The following is a 16,719-nucleotide window of genomic DNA, read 5'->3' as shown; positions in this document are numbered from 1 at the left end:
TCATTTAAATACTTCAGTCTTTAAGTTGAAATGTATCTTTTCCACATTTTACTGCAATAAACATGTTTTTCATTGATACAATATTATTGACATTAGTTTGACATTAAAATCAGCATGTCTTGTGTGTGTTGACATTAAAAAAGACACATGAGGGCACAAAGTTTGTGTTTCCAGTGTTCACCAATGGAGGGCGCTGCAAACTCATATTACATCAACACTGCAGCACCATGACCAGACAGCCTGTAGATATTAAAACACTCACTTTAATTGACTTTATTTTTTATCATATAGTTTAGTGTTGAGCCACACACGAGTATTTAACGTGAATCCTGCATCAAAGCTGAATTAAACTTATGTAAGTTAGACAATTTCATTATTTATCACTGAGGTGAACGCATGGAGCTGATTGGTCCCCCCCCCCCCCCCCCCCTCTCTCTCTCTCTCTCTCTCTCAGGCTTAAAGAAAAGTTGAACTCGTCTGCTCTCAGAGTCAGCTGTAAATGGATATGAAACCTCACTCTTATTTAAAATAAAATATTTAAATCATAAGAAAAAGAAGCATCTTATTTGCCGCTTGTTGTCCGTGGAGGATCAGGACTCTGTTTGAATCAACAGGGACACAAACAACACCACTCAAAGCCTCATTTCAGCTGCCTGAGCTCCTTTTTATTAATATCTTGTGGTAATTAATCTGGACTGAGTGGAAATGCAGCAGCCTGAAACCCAACGGACAACTCAGCAAATATCGACAGAAATACTGGATCCGGCAGGTAAAATTCAGTTTGATCCTGATATCTTACCGATACCTTATTGGAATTTTCTAATAACATTTGAATTGAGTAGAATTCGAGTATTGCAATACTTCTTCCACCACTGTTTCCTTTAGCATTTAAAAAAATCTGTAATAATTATCAGAGTTCATGCACACTAGAAAACTTCATTGATCGGGGCTCTTAAACAAAAACAAAATAAATAAATATCTTGCAAAATGTTGCTGCATAAAAATAGCTAATTATGAATTGAGTACATGTACTTTTGATCCTTGGAGTATATTTTGATAATTACTTGAGAAAGACTTTGATTGCAGGGCTTTTACTTATATAACATTGTGGTACTGGCACTTACGTAATAATCTGAATACTTTCATGATAAGGACTATCATGATATTATTTCAATAAGAGTAAAAAGTATTTAGTAAGGCTAAGAGAGGCATGTGATTCAGAGGGTTCAGGAGCTTTTGAATGTAAGAGGTTCTCCTGCCATCCATCTGTCCTCAGTTCACTACGAGCGTCGGAGGAGAGGGGCTCTGTGGGTGACCGTGTCCCTGCTGGCTCTGGCTCTGGTGGTTCTGGTTGTGGGTCTGATCTCTGCCACTCGCACAGACAACGTGCCTGTTGCTGGGTATTACGCCGGCATCACCGTGAGTGTCGGTCACCTTCTCAATCCCGACACTGAGAAAGCATTAATGTCACTAACTCCTTCAAACACTATGTATGATTTTGAGGTGATGGTGTGTTCTTTTGTTTTAACCTCCTTCTTCCACTTTGATCTCTTTCAACCTCCAGCTGAGTTTTGGAGCATTTCTGGGTATTGTTGGCATCCACCTGGTGGAAAACCGCAGACCAATGGTGAGTCTTTTCCTCTCACTCTCAAGTCATGATTGCAAGATCTCAATAAATCCATCCCATTTAACTCCTCTATCATCCTCATGTCGGTACATTCCCATAAGCCGGATGACAATGTCAACTCGTAGCTTTGGTAGGACAGCACAGATGCCAAACAGTGTGGATCATCGCAGGCACACTGATAAATGTACATGGACAAGCAAAGTCTTGTGGTCGTTCTCATGATATGTGCAGGGCAGTAATATTCTTCGTGACAGCTCCAAACAAACACATTTAGCAACTACCTGCTGAAGAAAGTGGAGCAGCAGCTTAACAAGAGTTGGAAAACAAAACAAAAACATATGGAGAGTGAATATTGGACTTCCAACCTCCAAAAGACTGCTCGATGCGTACATTTGCTTACAAGTACTTTTTAAAGGTGACAATGTGTATTAACAGCTTGTTCTGCTGCACCCAAGTGGCCAAAAACAGAGGATTTTGCAGATGTTTAATGCTTTGGAGAAAGCATTAAACGTGATTGTTGGCCCTCTTTTGTTTTGTTTACGATGGCCGCTTGAGTTGCGCTCTGCCTTCTATTTTTTCTCTCTCAAGGTGACTTCAGCTGTTTGAGTTTCATAATATTCATCTTCTAAAAATGAGGCAGTGTTCCTGGAAAACGGGACATTTATACACGCAAATTGGAGGATTATGTTACAGACGTTGCAAATTCACTAAACAGTTTTATAGGAAATTGCTCTATTATGAGCCCGAAGCAAATCAGATTACTCGATGGCGGCCGTAATGTGTTCTTGGTCCTTGTGCCGGGTCAGAGTACGAGACTGGATTTGTGGTCGGGGGGAAGGGAATGTGATTGGCTCTGGATTTCTACGACAAGAGGGGAAATTGCATTAGCATTGGTCAGTTACTGACAGGGCTGCATTATTTCAGACAGGAACACAGGTATAATACCATCAACGTGCCTCTCTGAACAGCAGAGACACTTACAGGTAGACTGAAGAGCTGAAAACATTTCTGTGACTCCACAACTCATGAAGAATGAAGTCAAATTAGATACTCCAGTTTGAGACGTTCAGACTCCTCAAAAAGGAATAAAACTGAAATCTGCATGAATTGACCTCAGTCAAGGGGCCGACAAATGCAAATGCTCAGCAGCCCTAGTGGAGACCAGCAGCTGAAACAACTCCTCTCTGTGATCCAAGTAGAGTCAGTATCGCTTTCTCAGGCATGAAACCCAGGACTGAAGAGGACACCAGTGACACAGAAACATTAGCAGTCCTGGTATTTCATCCGTGGATTAGTCCTAATTATTGTGGTTTTGGAAAAAACGTTTGTGAGTTGACGAGAGTACAGTACTATCATAGAAGTTACTCGATGACTCACATCTACAGTAGTAGGCTACATTTATATAGAATAATAGAATAGAATTACTTTATTAAGACTGGGGAATTATTTTCACACAGCAACAGTGGGTTGGCAAAAAAAAAACTTTGTACAACATAACATAAATAGAAAAACAAGATATATACAGTGTATATTTCCCTGTAGGAATACTTCATTTTCAGATTTTGTTCAGGTTTCGAGACATAACGCCACCGTGACCAGGATTTTAAAGGTTCTCTCTCTGACAAGGCTCCTACAGGTTACTTTTCAAAATTCCATATTGTTTTTTACTACTACTTCATATCATATATCACGATTGGTTGTCAGACACTGAAAATGTTTATTACTGTCAAAACAGACTATTTATTTATCACACACAGTATGTCTTCTGATAAATTCACTGTCATGTTGTTGAACTCTGGATAAGAGAGTATGGAAAAGTGTTTGTGTAAAATATATTTAGAATTTCATGGACCATACGAGCAGTGTATTTCATGGCATTTGGAGCAGGCATCCAGCGCAGCTAAACTATTTACCACTGTCTGAAAGAGCGAGCCAAAGTGGGGTTCATGTTGTCATAAGAAAGTATTAGGATGATGTGCGGCACAATGACATTGGACTTGATTTGTCTATGACCATCCTTTCTATTCCTGTTGGAAGTACAGATGTTCACATTGTGCATTGTACTGTTTAAGCACTGCAGCTCTAATGAAATGCTGCATTGAACTTGTCTGGGTTGGTATTCATTTATTTATATAAGCTACAGTCCCAATCTGCTGGCTATTATCTGGCAACACAATAGCGTAGGCTTGGTAGTCAATGTAACACACATGTTAACAAAAAACATTTATTTGCATAGTAAATACCTACCTGATGTGTCTTGTTATAGTTGCTCATGAATTTGTAGTCATTGCGTGACTCCCTTTGTGTACACCATGGCAAACAGGAGGGCAACCATTTTTTTGACCGCAAATAAGGATTGAAGCAGAATATTTCATTATAAAAGTTATTGAATACATTTTGACTTTTGGGCTTCACAAGCTGTGTGCTCACTACTTCCCCAAAACATGAATCTTAGCTACAATGTTACTGTTTATATCACTTAAAGACATAAAGAGTGTAACACTGGAGTAGGGGCGCTACTCATCCATCCCTGTTTTTGTTAACTTCATTCACACTAGCAGGAGATCTGCACTGCTCTGGAGTTATTGGAAATGTTTGTCATGATCATTTCTTTTGATATAACCTCAATTGTTTTTAAGCTCAATAATTAGTCATGTTTTATGGATCCCAGAAATTCTTCTATTCTGAATATAAGATTAGTTAGGGCCGGGGAAAAAAATATCAAAATAAGCATCACTTGTCTGACAAAAAACAGAGTCAACTATTCCATCTTGTCTTCGCTAGTTTTTTTTTTTTTTTGCATGAAGGTTGTCACTGCAGTTAAGTCATAAAATAAAAGTCGACAAATACATTGTCAAACTTTTCACTGACAAAAAAGTTCTAAAACCTCAAAATTCCCAATAAATGACCTGTGGGCACTGCTTCATATGTTAGCAGTCACAGCCAAACGTGTTACCGAGGAGTGTTATGTCAAAGATACTTGATAGAATATGCCACATTACAAGATCCGCCAATGGATTTAAATGTTCTACACTTCCTGTGGCGTGGTCATGAGACGCTGTTATCTGGATTTGTCTGTTTTCAAATAATATTTACAACATATGTGTGAAAAATGGGTCCAACATTGACTTTAGTGAATATTTTTTGCCATAATCTGTGTTCACGTTCACTTCTTCCATTGGTGTACAGACTCAGGACCTGCCACTAGTCCCCTAAAGGGGCGGTTTTACAAAACCCATGTGACAGATGGAAACTGGCTCCCGGTGTTGGTGTTCTGCTGTCTCTGGTTACGATCACCAATCACATCGGTTAGACCTTTTATTCCTGCAACCTTAAAAATGAAACATGCTGGTGGAAAACAACCGATAAAGCATAAATATGACCTAATAGTCCTCATCACACTGTCAGTGTCATGATATCAGGTGTAGCTATGCAGTAGCCTTATTCAGGATTGATTTTAAAACCAGTCAACTTTAAACTGACAAAAACGAAACAAACAAAAAAACAGACATCCGAATAGTTTTTATATGACTTTACAGGCCTTTAGAAACACTTTACAGGCGCATCACAGCACATATTAACATTGTCCTGGCATGATAGAGATGAACCTGTCACCATGGCTGTGGTATATTGTGAATATTTCATGTGGCATCCAGGGTGTCGCTGTCTTATGTTACTACAGTGTAGCGTATCTAATCCGGTCTTCACCGATCCTTAGAGCTGTTCACACAAGCGTCTCTGTGTAAATGTGAATACATCCATCCTAGCTCAAAATAAAACATCACACAGATAAAGACCATTTAGGAATACTTTCTGAAGGCTTTTTGAGTCCTTGCTGTGCGTGGCTGTAAACGTGAGAGCCTGTATCTGTCTCGGCATCGCTCCCCCGTCTGTGCTTTAAACTTTAATGGTGAGATTGCTGCGCCGGCCTATGGTGACCCTTATGAGGCACATGTGGCATGATGTTCCTCACACAGGTGTCTTCTTCCCATCCTGGGTCTCAGGCTCGGCATGTAACCCGAGAGCCGGCTGGCAGAGCGAGGTCGCTCATTAAAGAACAGCTACTGTAACCAACGTGCCGACAACGCGACGGACATCTGAGAGCACCTTTCTTACTTCCTCGTTCTCGCAGGCTTTTGCTGCTCTGACCTCGTAAAGCAGATGTTGTTCTCTCCGCCAAGCATAAGCCTGTGGGAGGGGATCATGCATTTTGTTGTGTGTGGGTGTGTTCGTGCATCTGTCCGTCTGTCCACAGCTAATCTCTACTACTGGACACTCCAACCTAATATTTTTTTTGTCCTCAGTTATGACTCTATGCTTAAAGGAATACTTCACCCACAAATTGCTATTTGGATACTTGTGTATCAATTACTCACCCTGTGTTACCTTGAATTCTTAAAATACAAGTTTCTAACCCTAAACAGCAAACAGATTTATACTGCATATTGCTATAGTTTAATTAGATTATTGTGGCCTTTTAATTCTGAAATTGCTCTGTACCCGAGTGCATAGGCCTAAATGACTTGATTATACTTAACCTGAGTAACTCATCAGATTCGTACTCTGGTTTTTCGAGTAAATATGTAAAGATCACTAGATAGCATGTGGGGTCACACAGTTCTACAAAAAGTGAGACTACATTTTTCTAACATCTATCATTAAATATCTACAAAGTCTTTGACATGACTTTGGATATTATTATTGTCAGGTTTTTTTAAGGATACATGTTAAGTTGGTGGTTCCACCTAAACTGTTGAAATGTGTCGTGTGGTTAAAAACATAGGTGAGGTTTTCAGTCATAAACACAGACATTGTATTTTTGACTGAGTGAGAGAACATCTATTGATTTAGCCTACACATAATAAGCCCTATAATATTAAATAATTTTGCAGACGACAAAAAAATGTCACCCATAATAGAAAACTTGTGGGAATAAAGAGGAAGACAAATCTAGCACCTGTAATTTTCCACCACACAGATCAGCGTTAATTTAGCTTTCTAGCTGTGTCCTTTTGCTGAATGGGAAACATATCTCTAGATTTTAGTGTAATAAGACATTGTGCTATTTGAGGCACGTTGCTGGTAAAACACTAATTTGTGCTCATCTCTTCGGTAAATCCTTTCAAAATCGTAATGACTTGAATATCGACACTTTTCATTTAGTCTTATCTTGTCCTCCAAAAGGATCGTGGAGCATGAAATTCTGTCCTTAAACTGCCCTCCTACCTGCACTCCCCCTGCTGCTCCAAAATCAGGCTTCACTGCCCTGACACTTCTTTTCTTTATTTTCTTGATTTCTTTATGACTAAACGCTCCATGTAGCTCGTGTTCTTTGTTCTGGCACTGTCTGTATATTGCACGGTGTCGTCCTTTGGATCACCTTGAAGCTTGGAAAGCAGAACGGTGAACCTTTAAGGGCCATATTTTAGCCAACTATTTTCTCATTAGCAGCATGTCCAGCTGTGGTTGTGATTGGTCACCGGACCACTGAGCAGGGGAGAAGACCTTGAGGCGGTCAGCGACTTTACTTACATAACTTGATGGGTATCTTTACTGAAGCTATAAAACTCTGCCTTGTGTCGTTATCTCTTCGTCACTAATATATCCTGGAACACTTCCATCATGTTTGTCTAATCTCTCTGTTTTTTAGTACTTAAAGCGGCTATAGTGGATATTTTTTCAAATGAGTTGAATTGCTGAAGCCACAGAGCTTCATCACCTGAATCTGAAGCTCTTCTCACAGTCTCAACTCATCGTGAAGCTGTCCAACCCACAACTTTAGTGTCATTGTCATAGCTTCATATTCAACATCAGCAGGCAGCTGTTTTCAGACAAAAACCCACTGTGCACTACCTGCTCAGCACCAAAAGACAGACAGGCAGTTAGCAACTACCTGGTGGACATAGTGGAACATTAAAGATCCAGATATTTCCTTCAGGAGTTGGTAGAGACCAAAAACAGAGTAAAAAGTAGTTATTATTGGCCTCACATCAAATGGACACAAAAATTACTCCAAATGAATTAGAATGTTGCTTGATATCTGCTAGTAATTGTAAATAAGAAACTCTTTGCTAACAAGTTCACTATATCAGAGGTGATGATATATCAATGTAGTTTTCTAAACTTGTTTCTGTTGCCCCCAAGTTATTGCTGGTTCAAGTAAAAGATTAGCCTATAAGGAAAAGTACTTAATTTGAAATCCTACTGATGCAAAAAATACAGAATATTGACCTCTTGCAGGAGGGGGAGAGAGAGCTCAGCAGTGGCAGAGTGAGCTAGGATGTGAATGAAGAGAGGGACCTTCATTAAGTTAGAATAAAACATTATTTTCAGATTGTTTCACAGTGGTTACGTTCTAAAACGCAAATTATCACGTCAACATGTCCTCACAAACCTGCTGGAAGGTGCCGGATTTTGAATGAATGCTTCATCCTTCTGTGGCCTGCCTGCTCTGTCTGTGTCACATCAGTGATGTCTGTGAGACTCTAATGATACCCAAACACAGAAAAATAATAAAAAAAATAAACTATGGGCAGGGCGAAGATATAGACATCTTCAGGCTTCTAGTCGGTCATAAATCATGATTAAGACTTATTATTTCTATATCAGTCTATATATTGTTTTTTAAACCTCAGTACTTAAATATAAATATAAGTAAATATACTTACTAACCACAAGTCATTTTGATATTTCCTCACCGACTAGACTCCTGAAAACCATCGACAGTGTGTCCGCGAGTCTTTAATCTTTTACAGCAATTTGATTTTTCTCTGCTTCAGTTGCATTAGGGGAGATTTGGGGGTGTAGGTGACAGAGTGTGAGGTGTTTTATGTGCTGGCAGCTGGTGCTAAGGTAATGTGAAGTAATGCAGTTGTCAGGCTCTATTGTCTCTGCCACTGGCCTCATCTCCCACTTGCAGCCCATAAAAGCAGAGTCATTTAAACCGCTAATGAAGTGGAGAGTCTGGGCCAGTGGCAGATAAAACTCACCCAGAAAAAAAAGCGTATTTTCTAAGCCCGGCTCTTCGTTCATTTTGTCCAGGGAAATTCATTTTAAAATTGTCATGTTTCTGAATTGTGTTATTCTCACATGTACAGCTAGACATTTCCTATATAACACTTGGCCAAATACGTTCACTTAAAATTAGCCTCAAGAAATCTGACTTGTCAAGTAAACCTCATCAGTTTTAGACATAACAGCATGATATTATGCAGGCATGTTTTTAGCTTCATCATTGGTAGCTCCAAAACCCAAGACTGGACTACCATGCAGGAAAATGGTAACCTACCTGAGGTTGTTTAATGTTAATTTGGTTGATTTGGTTTGATTACAAATTTGCACCAGTAATGTACAACATTGCACCAGTAATGTGTCTTGTGTTATTATTAGGTCATTATTTGTAGAGGGGCAATGATTTAAAATGTAGTTTGAAGACATTTATTTGAATTTATATTGTGCTCATAGGTTGTATATTTGTGCATTTGATTCATTTACCAGAAATTGACTGACACACTGAAAGAATGAGGGATTTTATTTATTCATTTGATATTATTTCATAAATTGTTATAGTAGGAAAAGCATGGATGTTACTTATAAAAATAATGATGCAGCAAAATAGAATACAGCTATCATTATTGTTATTATTAATGTGTGATTTTCTTCCTGTGACATGTCAAAATGCTTCTCATCTCCATCCATGTTCTGGGTAAAAATAATATAATTGTTGTATTTTTTAATATCATTGGTAAAACAATATAAATAATCAAAATGAAAAAAGAAAAATACAAGAATACAAACATAAATTCATCCTGAAAGTATGTTTTTAGAAGTTTTCTTTCAAAATTCAAAATTCATGACTTCCAATTGCTGTTCTGAATCCTATAAATAATCATTTGTGCTTCTTCCACTTCATCAGCATAATTCAACCAGAAAAGATCTCGAAGGAGTAAATACATTCTGTTGTGATCTGAGGATTTTACACACAAAGGAAAAGAAAAGTCTGCAATGAATCAAATAACTCACTCGTGTGGATGCAGGATCATTAGATATACTCTAGGTTATAAAACGTACTCTACCATTTAACTTTTTATTGCTTTTGGGACAAACTGCAGTATCGCACCTACCGTTAGATAGATAGAACAGAAGTGTGTTCAAGCTCCTGCTTCAGTGCAGCAGGTTCGGTCCTGAAGGAGCGACTGAAGAGACCGTAAACGATGCTCAGTGATAAAGTTCATGATCAGACATCTGTGCTGGGCTGGGCTGTGTGTGTGTGTGTGTGTGTGTGTGTGTGTGTGTACTATCAGAAAGGTATGTCTGTCTTACACTAAAAACTACATGAACAGAAACAGATTTGAGGATATTGATCAGTGATCAGATTCTTGTTGTTAATTTACAGAATTGTGTGAATGTGTGAGAAAGGCAACAATATGGATGTGTGTGTGTGTATGTGTGTGTGTGTGTATCAGATTGGGAGAATTAGATTGACCTTGCTGGTACAAAAGGCCATCCCTCTGTCCTGTATGACGCCTCTGTGCCCATAAATTTACCCACAAAGCACCTCTGTGTTGGCAGAGGAAACAGCCGTATATTTCCTTTATTGTCCTGCAGTGCAGATGCTGCAGATGACCAATCAGGACGCACACACATGCAGGAAGCTAACATGCATCCGTGTGTGTATGAAGCTCATGAAACGACATGAGACTTTGTCTTTTACATATTCATTCATTCGTACACACGCTGGTGTATTCATTGATAAATAAGAATGAATAAGAAACAATTATCAAGAACTCAGGAAAATTCAGTTGATTCTGTGAGAAGAAATACATGTTTACATAATACATGTTTTTATAATGACTCCTGGTTCCTGTAATCATTTAACTTTATCAAAATAAATACAATTCTGATCATACAAACATTTTCATAAGTAGTTGTTTGCTAAAAATGAATTATTACCTAATCAGATTGCCAATTTTGTTTGTGGATTTATTTTCCACAATACATTTTGAAATTTTTGAAATTTTGTTGTGTTCAAATAAACGCAAATGAAAACACTGAGTGTTATTTTTAATCTTTCTTCCTAAATGATTTCCCTACACCCTCTTCGCCTCTTTAAGCTGGTGGCAGCAATCATATTCATCAGCATCGGAGTCATCGCCTCTTTCTTCTGTTCCATTGTGGACGGCATCATCGCTTCAGAGTTCATTGTAAGTATCACATGTGATGTCATGTACATTATTTGCCTGCACTGAAAAGAAACTAATTAAATCTGTTATTGTCTGAACAAATACATATTCACACATCAAATTGAATCACACATGTGAAGGTCAACAGAACCACAGACACATAGAAAGATCAGGGACTTTGCAATCAGACAGAAGTGTCAGATGCTGCAATCATGACACCAGACATGTAGACCAGACAATCTCATCTCTGTGTCCGACCTGCAGAGAGCTGCTGGGGAATCAACAAACAAGGGCTGATTAAATGGCCAAGTTACCCAACTTTCACTGAACACTCTTGTATTGCAAATTATTTTATATTTTTTATTAGAAATACTAAATATTTATAGTAAATAAACACAAAATATGCAACAAATGAAGACGGACAAACTGTTCCAAAACTACCACCTTTAACTATTTCAACTGATAATTGATATTTCCCTTGCTATGGCCTGATATATATATATATATATATATATATATATATATATTTGTTCACAAACCTGGATTTGTTTGATGGGAACGGGAAATAAAGAGAGGTCAAAAAGGTCATTGCTGCTTACTGATAAGCAGACACAAACTCCTCATCAGCCTGATGAATTTTAACGAGCATCTTAATGAGTCTGAACCAGGGAGTTTAAAAGCTGGCACAGCGTCACTGATATTGATCAACAGTGTAATCAAACCCTCTGCAGAAATATTTATTTTGTGCTCATGGGACGGTAGAATTCATATTTATTGCACCATCAAGCTTTGGACAATGAAAATGATTATATTACCTTTCAGAATATATAAAGCTTGGTGAGGTTTAATGCTGTAGGGTTTGTAGTTTCCAGTGCAGTGGACGTTGAGCAGCCACATGTTGTAAACCTTCTACTGCAGTGACACAGAAACAGGAGGAGGATGGACAGAATAACACAAACCAGGGCTCAGGCAAAAAACAAGTGCATAATTGAAACAAGAATAATAATGGAAACCCATTTGGATCAGTTATGGTGTGAGACAAGTGGATGAACGTGTCCATCCTATATCAGGTTGTGTGATTCAGCATTACTGTGGCCCTCTCCCCTTCTAACACAGGACATAAGGCCCTTGCAGGAGGACATGTGTGACTTTTACGCCAGTGGAGCAGGCTACGCCTACGACAGCTACTATACGGAGGTGACTCATATGTTGTTTACAGACTATATCACTGCTTTACATGAAATGGTGTAATTGATGCTTTAAAATGCATTTTAGGTTAATTTGAGGACTATCTTGTGTTCATGCAGCCTTTTGGGCTTATCTGAAAAATTCACAAAGTGTGTACTGACACCTAGTGGTCTAATGACGTTACTGCAATGAAAGCAACAACATTCATCGAGTTAACTTTGCATCATATTCTAACCAAATTGAAGCTCTGGAAATGAAACATTGACATATATAGCCAGTGTTTGTCCAGCTCCTGCCTATCTGGCTGTTCTATCCGTGTTCACAAGGTTGATATACTTTATTCAAAATGATTAAAACGCTCTGAAAGCCTCTTTTTTACTCGTCAAACCTCTCGCGCTGCAGGTGACGTGCCGTTCGTTTGACAAAGCGTGCAAGCTGAAGCTGAGGAGCAACACCTGCTACTGCTGCTACTTGTACAACTGTGCAAGGTGAGATGACCACCAGCTGTTGGCATCTGCTTCTCTGTGTGTGTGTGTGTGTGTGTGTGTGTGTGTGTGTGTGTGTGTGTGTGTGTGAATGCAGCTCATCTGGGATAAACACAGACCATACAGCAGTGCATGTTTTAATCTTAATTACCTTCAATTTGCACGTTTTCATTTCAACTTTCTCCCTCCAGGCAACAACTCTTAGCTTTATAATTGAATCTTACTGGAGTCAGGGTTCCACTCACAGTGAACCCGTTCATCTAGTTTTAGTCAGTTATGATGTTGTAGCGTGTGAATGCAGTAGAGAGCGGTGTGAGAACAGCACCCTCGCTTTCAATGCTGGCAGAATTCACAGACTCCACTGTTGGAAAGTCCCTCTCGGACCATGTGATTTTGGCACTTTCATGCATTAAAGAGGTTCCAATTCTACAGCCAACTTTCAAATCCTGGATGTTGAGTTTTCCATGAGCTTTGGAGCACACACCAAAGAGGTAGAGCTTTCCAAAACCCCCCCCCCCCCTTTGCAACTGTTACCACTCAGTTATTAGCTGATGAATGGCTGCCTGAACGTTTTCATAAAGTCATAAAGTGAACACGAGCAATGGACCGATGAGGAGATTCTTTGTTTTCTTCCCTCCATGGAAGGTTGGAAAAACCCCCGTGATGTGTGGTGGAGCTTGGTTGCCATCGGCCCCTTTGATGGCAGACATTTTTTTGACTGTGGTTGAGCTGCTCTTCATTCAGCATTACCTGGCACACTGACCTGCTGTGACAAGTCAAAATGTCTGCATGCTTTGAGATTCATGGAAAGAAATATAAAACCAGAGTCATCCATACCATCTTGGGAGTTGTACTGACTCCCGCTCTCTTCGTCTTCCAGCATAGAGTTCCACACACAATACTACGAGTTCACCGGGGTCAGCAGCTGCTGGGACGTGATCCACCTGCACCGTCTGCTGTGGGCCTCGGTGGTGCTCAACGTGCTCAGCTTGTTCCTGGGCATCATCACCGCCGCCATGCTCGGAGCGTACAAGGATTTGGTGAGCAGGGGCCCGAAAAAGTGAAACTTGGGGGTGCATCTTTAGATTTAAGACAAGAATCCCTAATGTCTGTTCCTTGTGTGTAGACCAAAGGATCCTAATCTCCAACACTTAGACCTAGAGCTCGTTTCAAAGCTATCAAAGGTTGTGTTTGTAACTGAACGTGTGCTCTGCCTGAATCAGATCAAGACAGTTCCTGAATTGCAAAGTCTATGAGATTCAATGGTCAAAAATGATGCATCAATTGAACGCCGTGTTGTATGAAGGGATAAATGTTTTTACATTATACTATCATCTTTATTCTTCTGATCTGTTACCTGACCAAAGCTTTGTCGGAAACATAATACTGATTTGTGTTAGAGTCACTTCCTCATTCCCTGTTGCTCTGGCATGAGAGTGTTTTAAAGTTGTGGCAATCTTAATGGTCCTGATTTTACGGGCTGATCATACTCCATTACCTCTTATATGATGAAGTATATGTGTGTTTCATGTGTAACTACACTCACGAGCATTTTGACGGTTTGCTGCAGCAGAAACCGACTCCTCCGATGGCTGCTAGCCCCACACCGCCACCCCACATCCTGTACAACCCGTCCCAGCCCATGGTCACCTACGCTGGCTTCTGCCCGGCAGGACAGAACCTGCCCGCTTATCCCAACTATCCAATACCTCTGCAGGTAGAGACCAACACAAACAAACATTTTCACTCAAGGATTCTAATTTGTCCAATGCTTTGGTTTATGATTTAATACCTGTAAAAGTAACAATATTCCCATCAGCCTCAGTTGTAATTTTGCTTATTATTAGCAGGCTAACACAATTAAGAAAGGATGTTGACATGGTGTATATACTTACTAAACATCAGCATGTTAGCAGTGTGATTTTGTTTTGTAGCTGAGAGCACCGTTACTGAGCCTACATACAGTTTCACAGCATGTCTGTAGATTCCTATTGGACAGGAATAAAAACCATGCCTCACAAAAAAATGTCAGTAATTAATGTGGGTATCTTTGGCTCTCCTTCTGCATACTGATCCCAGTTACCACTCCCCCTCTCTTCATCTCTCCCACAGCATAACAGCAGCTTTCAGCCACCTGCTACACCCCAGATGATCCCTGAGGGAGGCCCTGCCTCCAATTCCTGCTTTTCCGAGGAGAACCAGAACCAGCCGCCCTCTCAGGCTCAGCCACAGCCCCAGGGAGCCAACCAGGAACCAGGATGCTACATGCTGACACCCAATGCTCCTGTCCTCTATGGATCCACCTACAGCCCCTTCGAGAAACCGCCACCTTACGCCTGCTGAGATCTGAGAGAAACATCTGGGATGCTGGAGAAAACAAATCTTGATCTGGTCAGACCGAATGTAGCACAATACATTTCATAGGTGACCTTGTAGACGGACACTCAGTGAGCTTCTCGACTACTCTGTTCTAGTAGAAATGCTACATTTGACGTGGTAGCACTAAGGAGGTATACTGATTGATCAAGATGTAGTGTGACTCTATAGACATGATTAAGTCAATTCATGAATACATTAAAGGAAACTATTTGGAAAATGTACTTTATAGTTTTTTCCTGAGTTAAATGGGAAGATTGATACAATTCTCATCAGCTACAGCCAGCAGCCGGGGAACGTAGCTTAGCACAAAGACTGGAAACAGCTAGCTTGGAACTGTACAACAGAAAAAAACTCACTAATTATCACCTATAATTGTGTTTGTTGGATCTGCAAAAAAAACAAAAAAACAACTTAAGTGTAAAGTGGTTATGTGCAGGACTAGTTCAAGGCGGCAGTTGCCATCTTACTCTTAATAATATAGTAAATAAGCGAGTTTTCCAAAATGTCAAATGTTCTTTTTAAACTTGAAGCTGGTCTGAAGAAGTATATGTATGTATAATAGTACACCTTACTGTGATCTGATGTTTCTGTTCTAATTTATGTAGATTGGATTACAGGTCTTGTGTATCGTCTCACTATACTAAACTACTGAATGAGCAACTTAAAGGGCTTTCTTGAAATGAGAACCGGAGAGTAAATTATGCTGATGTTGATGTTATTTAATTTAATGTTAGTGTGAATCATTTAATGTGCACTTTAAAGTCAATATACTGTATATATTATTGATGATGCATGTTAACTGCTATGGGATGGGATTCTGTAGCTGCTATGAAATGTAAAATTTATTAAAGAGGCACCTTTAAGAATATGTATACTCCCTGATGCATACAAATACATGTGGTTTAAGGGCTTCATCAAAATCTCACATCAGAAAAAAGGAGGAGTAGAACATTTTGGGATGTTGTTTATTTGCTTGCGATAGTTAAATAAGAAGATTGATGTCTTTCAATGTCGTGGGTCGCAACAATCGTCTCATCTCAAGAAAGGGAATAAGTGTATTTTCCCAAAATGGGCAACTTTTCCTTTAAAATCCCTCATTTTGAAATATCACCGGTACTATTTTTACTCTAGCACTAGGTGTTTTCACTGCATTGTTTCACCTTAAAGTGAGACCACATAAGTAGATCATACAATTGTTGCTCTTACAAATTCATAAGGAATCAAATTATTATTATTATTATTATAATACTCAACTCAATACAGTCGAAAGAAAGTTATATTGGAAATAGCTAGCACCTTGAGTTTCGAACATTAACAACATGCCACGCACTGATCAACAGATCAAAAGGTTATCCCAAAGTAACGACACAGAATTCAAAGGCGTTTTTTGAAAATACAATTTTACTCTATAATGTTCATACAACTGCTTTTATTTTTGTTTTTAAATAGGATTTTCACTGTTGAGGAAAGTTAAAACTCAAAAGGCAGACTCCTCTCAGCATTAAACACATACTGGCAGTTAAAGTGAAAAATGAGAAGTTCAACATACAACACATGATAAAAAAAAAATAATAATAAAAAAAAAAACAATAACTTGTCAAGCTCTATATTCTGGCATTCATTCATCAGAAAACTAGAAAATTATACCTTACAGAGGGAAGTAAAATAACACTGGAGCCCTTTTGGCATTCTCAGTCACAATGCTCCTGACATTCTTTGTTTTTATTGTCTTTGATTTGCTCAGCACCTATACAATCATACAAATAAAAAATAAATGTATGATACTTTGATCCATGGCTATTGCTCTTGTAGTTTCCCAATTTGTATTTGGAGAAAATCATTGTGTAGGAAGCAGATG

At 39.1% G+C, this 16,719-nt stretch overlaps 1 protein-coding gene across 1 annotated transcript; it reads left to right on the top strand.

The window, feature by feature from the left end:
• Nucleotides 1-565: 565 nt before the first annotated feature.
• Nucleotides 566-16,129, top strand: tmem255b (transmembrane protein 255B). Its single transcript, XM_084019292.1, has 9 exons — nucleotides 566-769; nucleotides 1,277-1,419; nucleotides 1,565-1,627; nucleotides 10,741-10,830; nucleotides 11,926-12,006; nucleotides 12,400-12,485; nucleotides 13,363-13,522; nucleotides 14,053-14,199; nucleotides 14,595-16,129. The coding sequence occupies exons 1-9, from the start codon at nucleotides 706-708 to the stop codon at nucleotides 14,823-14,825; spliced, it is 1,065 nt and encodes a 354-aa protein (XP_083875418.1). The 5' UTR covers nucleotides 566-705; the 3' UTR covers nucleotides 14,826-16,129.
• The last annotated feature ends 590 nt before the right edge of the window (nucleotides 16,130-16,719 follow it).

This window comes from Eutrigla gurnardus (assembly GCF_963514095.1).
Source record: "Eutrigla gurnardus genome assembly, chromosome: 1".
Taxonomy (NCBI): domain Eukaryota; kingdom Metazoa; phylum Chordata; class Actinopteri; order Perciformes; family Triglidae; genus Eutrigla; species Eutrigla gurnardus.
Note: the sequence above shows the minus strand (reverse complement) of the source record. Positions and strands in the feature narration are given on the sequence as shown.

Excerpts from the sequence above, each read along its gene's own strand:
- tmem255b (XM_084019292.1), top strand. The coding sequence starts at position 706 with ATGCAGCAGCCTGAAACCCAACGGACAACTCAGCAAATATCGACAGAA. Across the intron at positions 12,007-12,399 it reads ACGACAGCTACTATACGGAG|GTGACGTGCCGTTCGTTTGA; the intron begins GTGACTCATATG and ends CTCGCGCTGCAG. Across the intron at positions 13,523-14,052 it reads TCGGAGCGTACAAGGATTTG|CAGAAACCGACTCCTCCGAT; the intron begins GTGAGCAGGGGC and ends GGTTTGCTGCAG.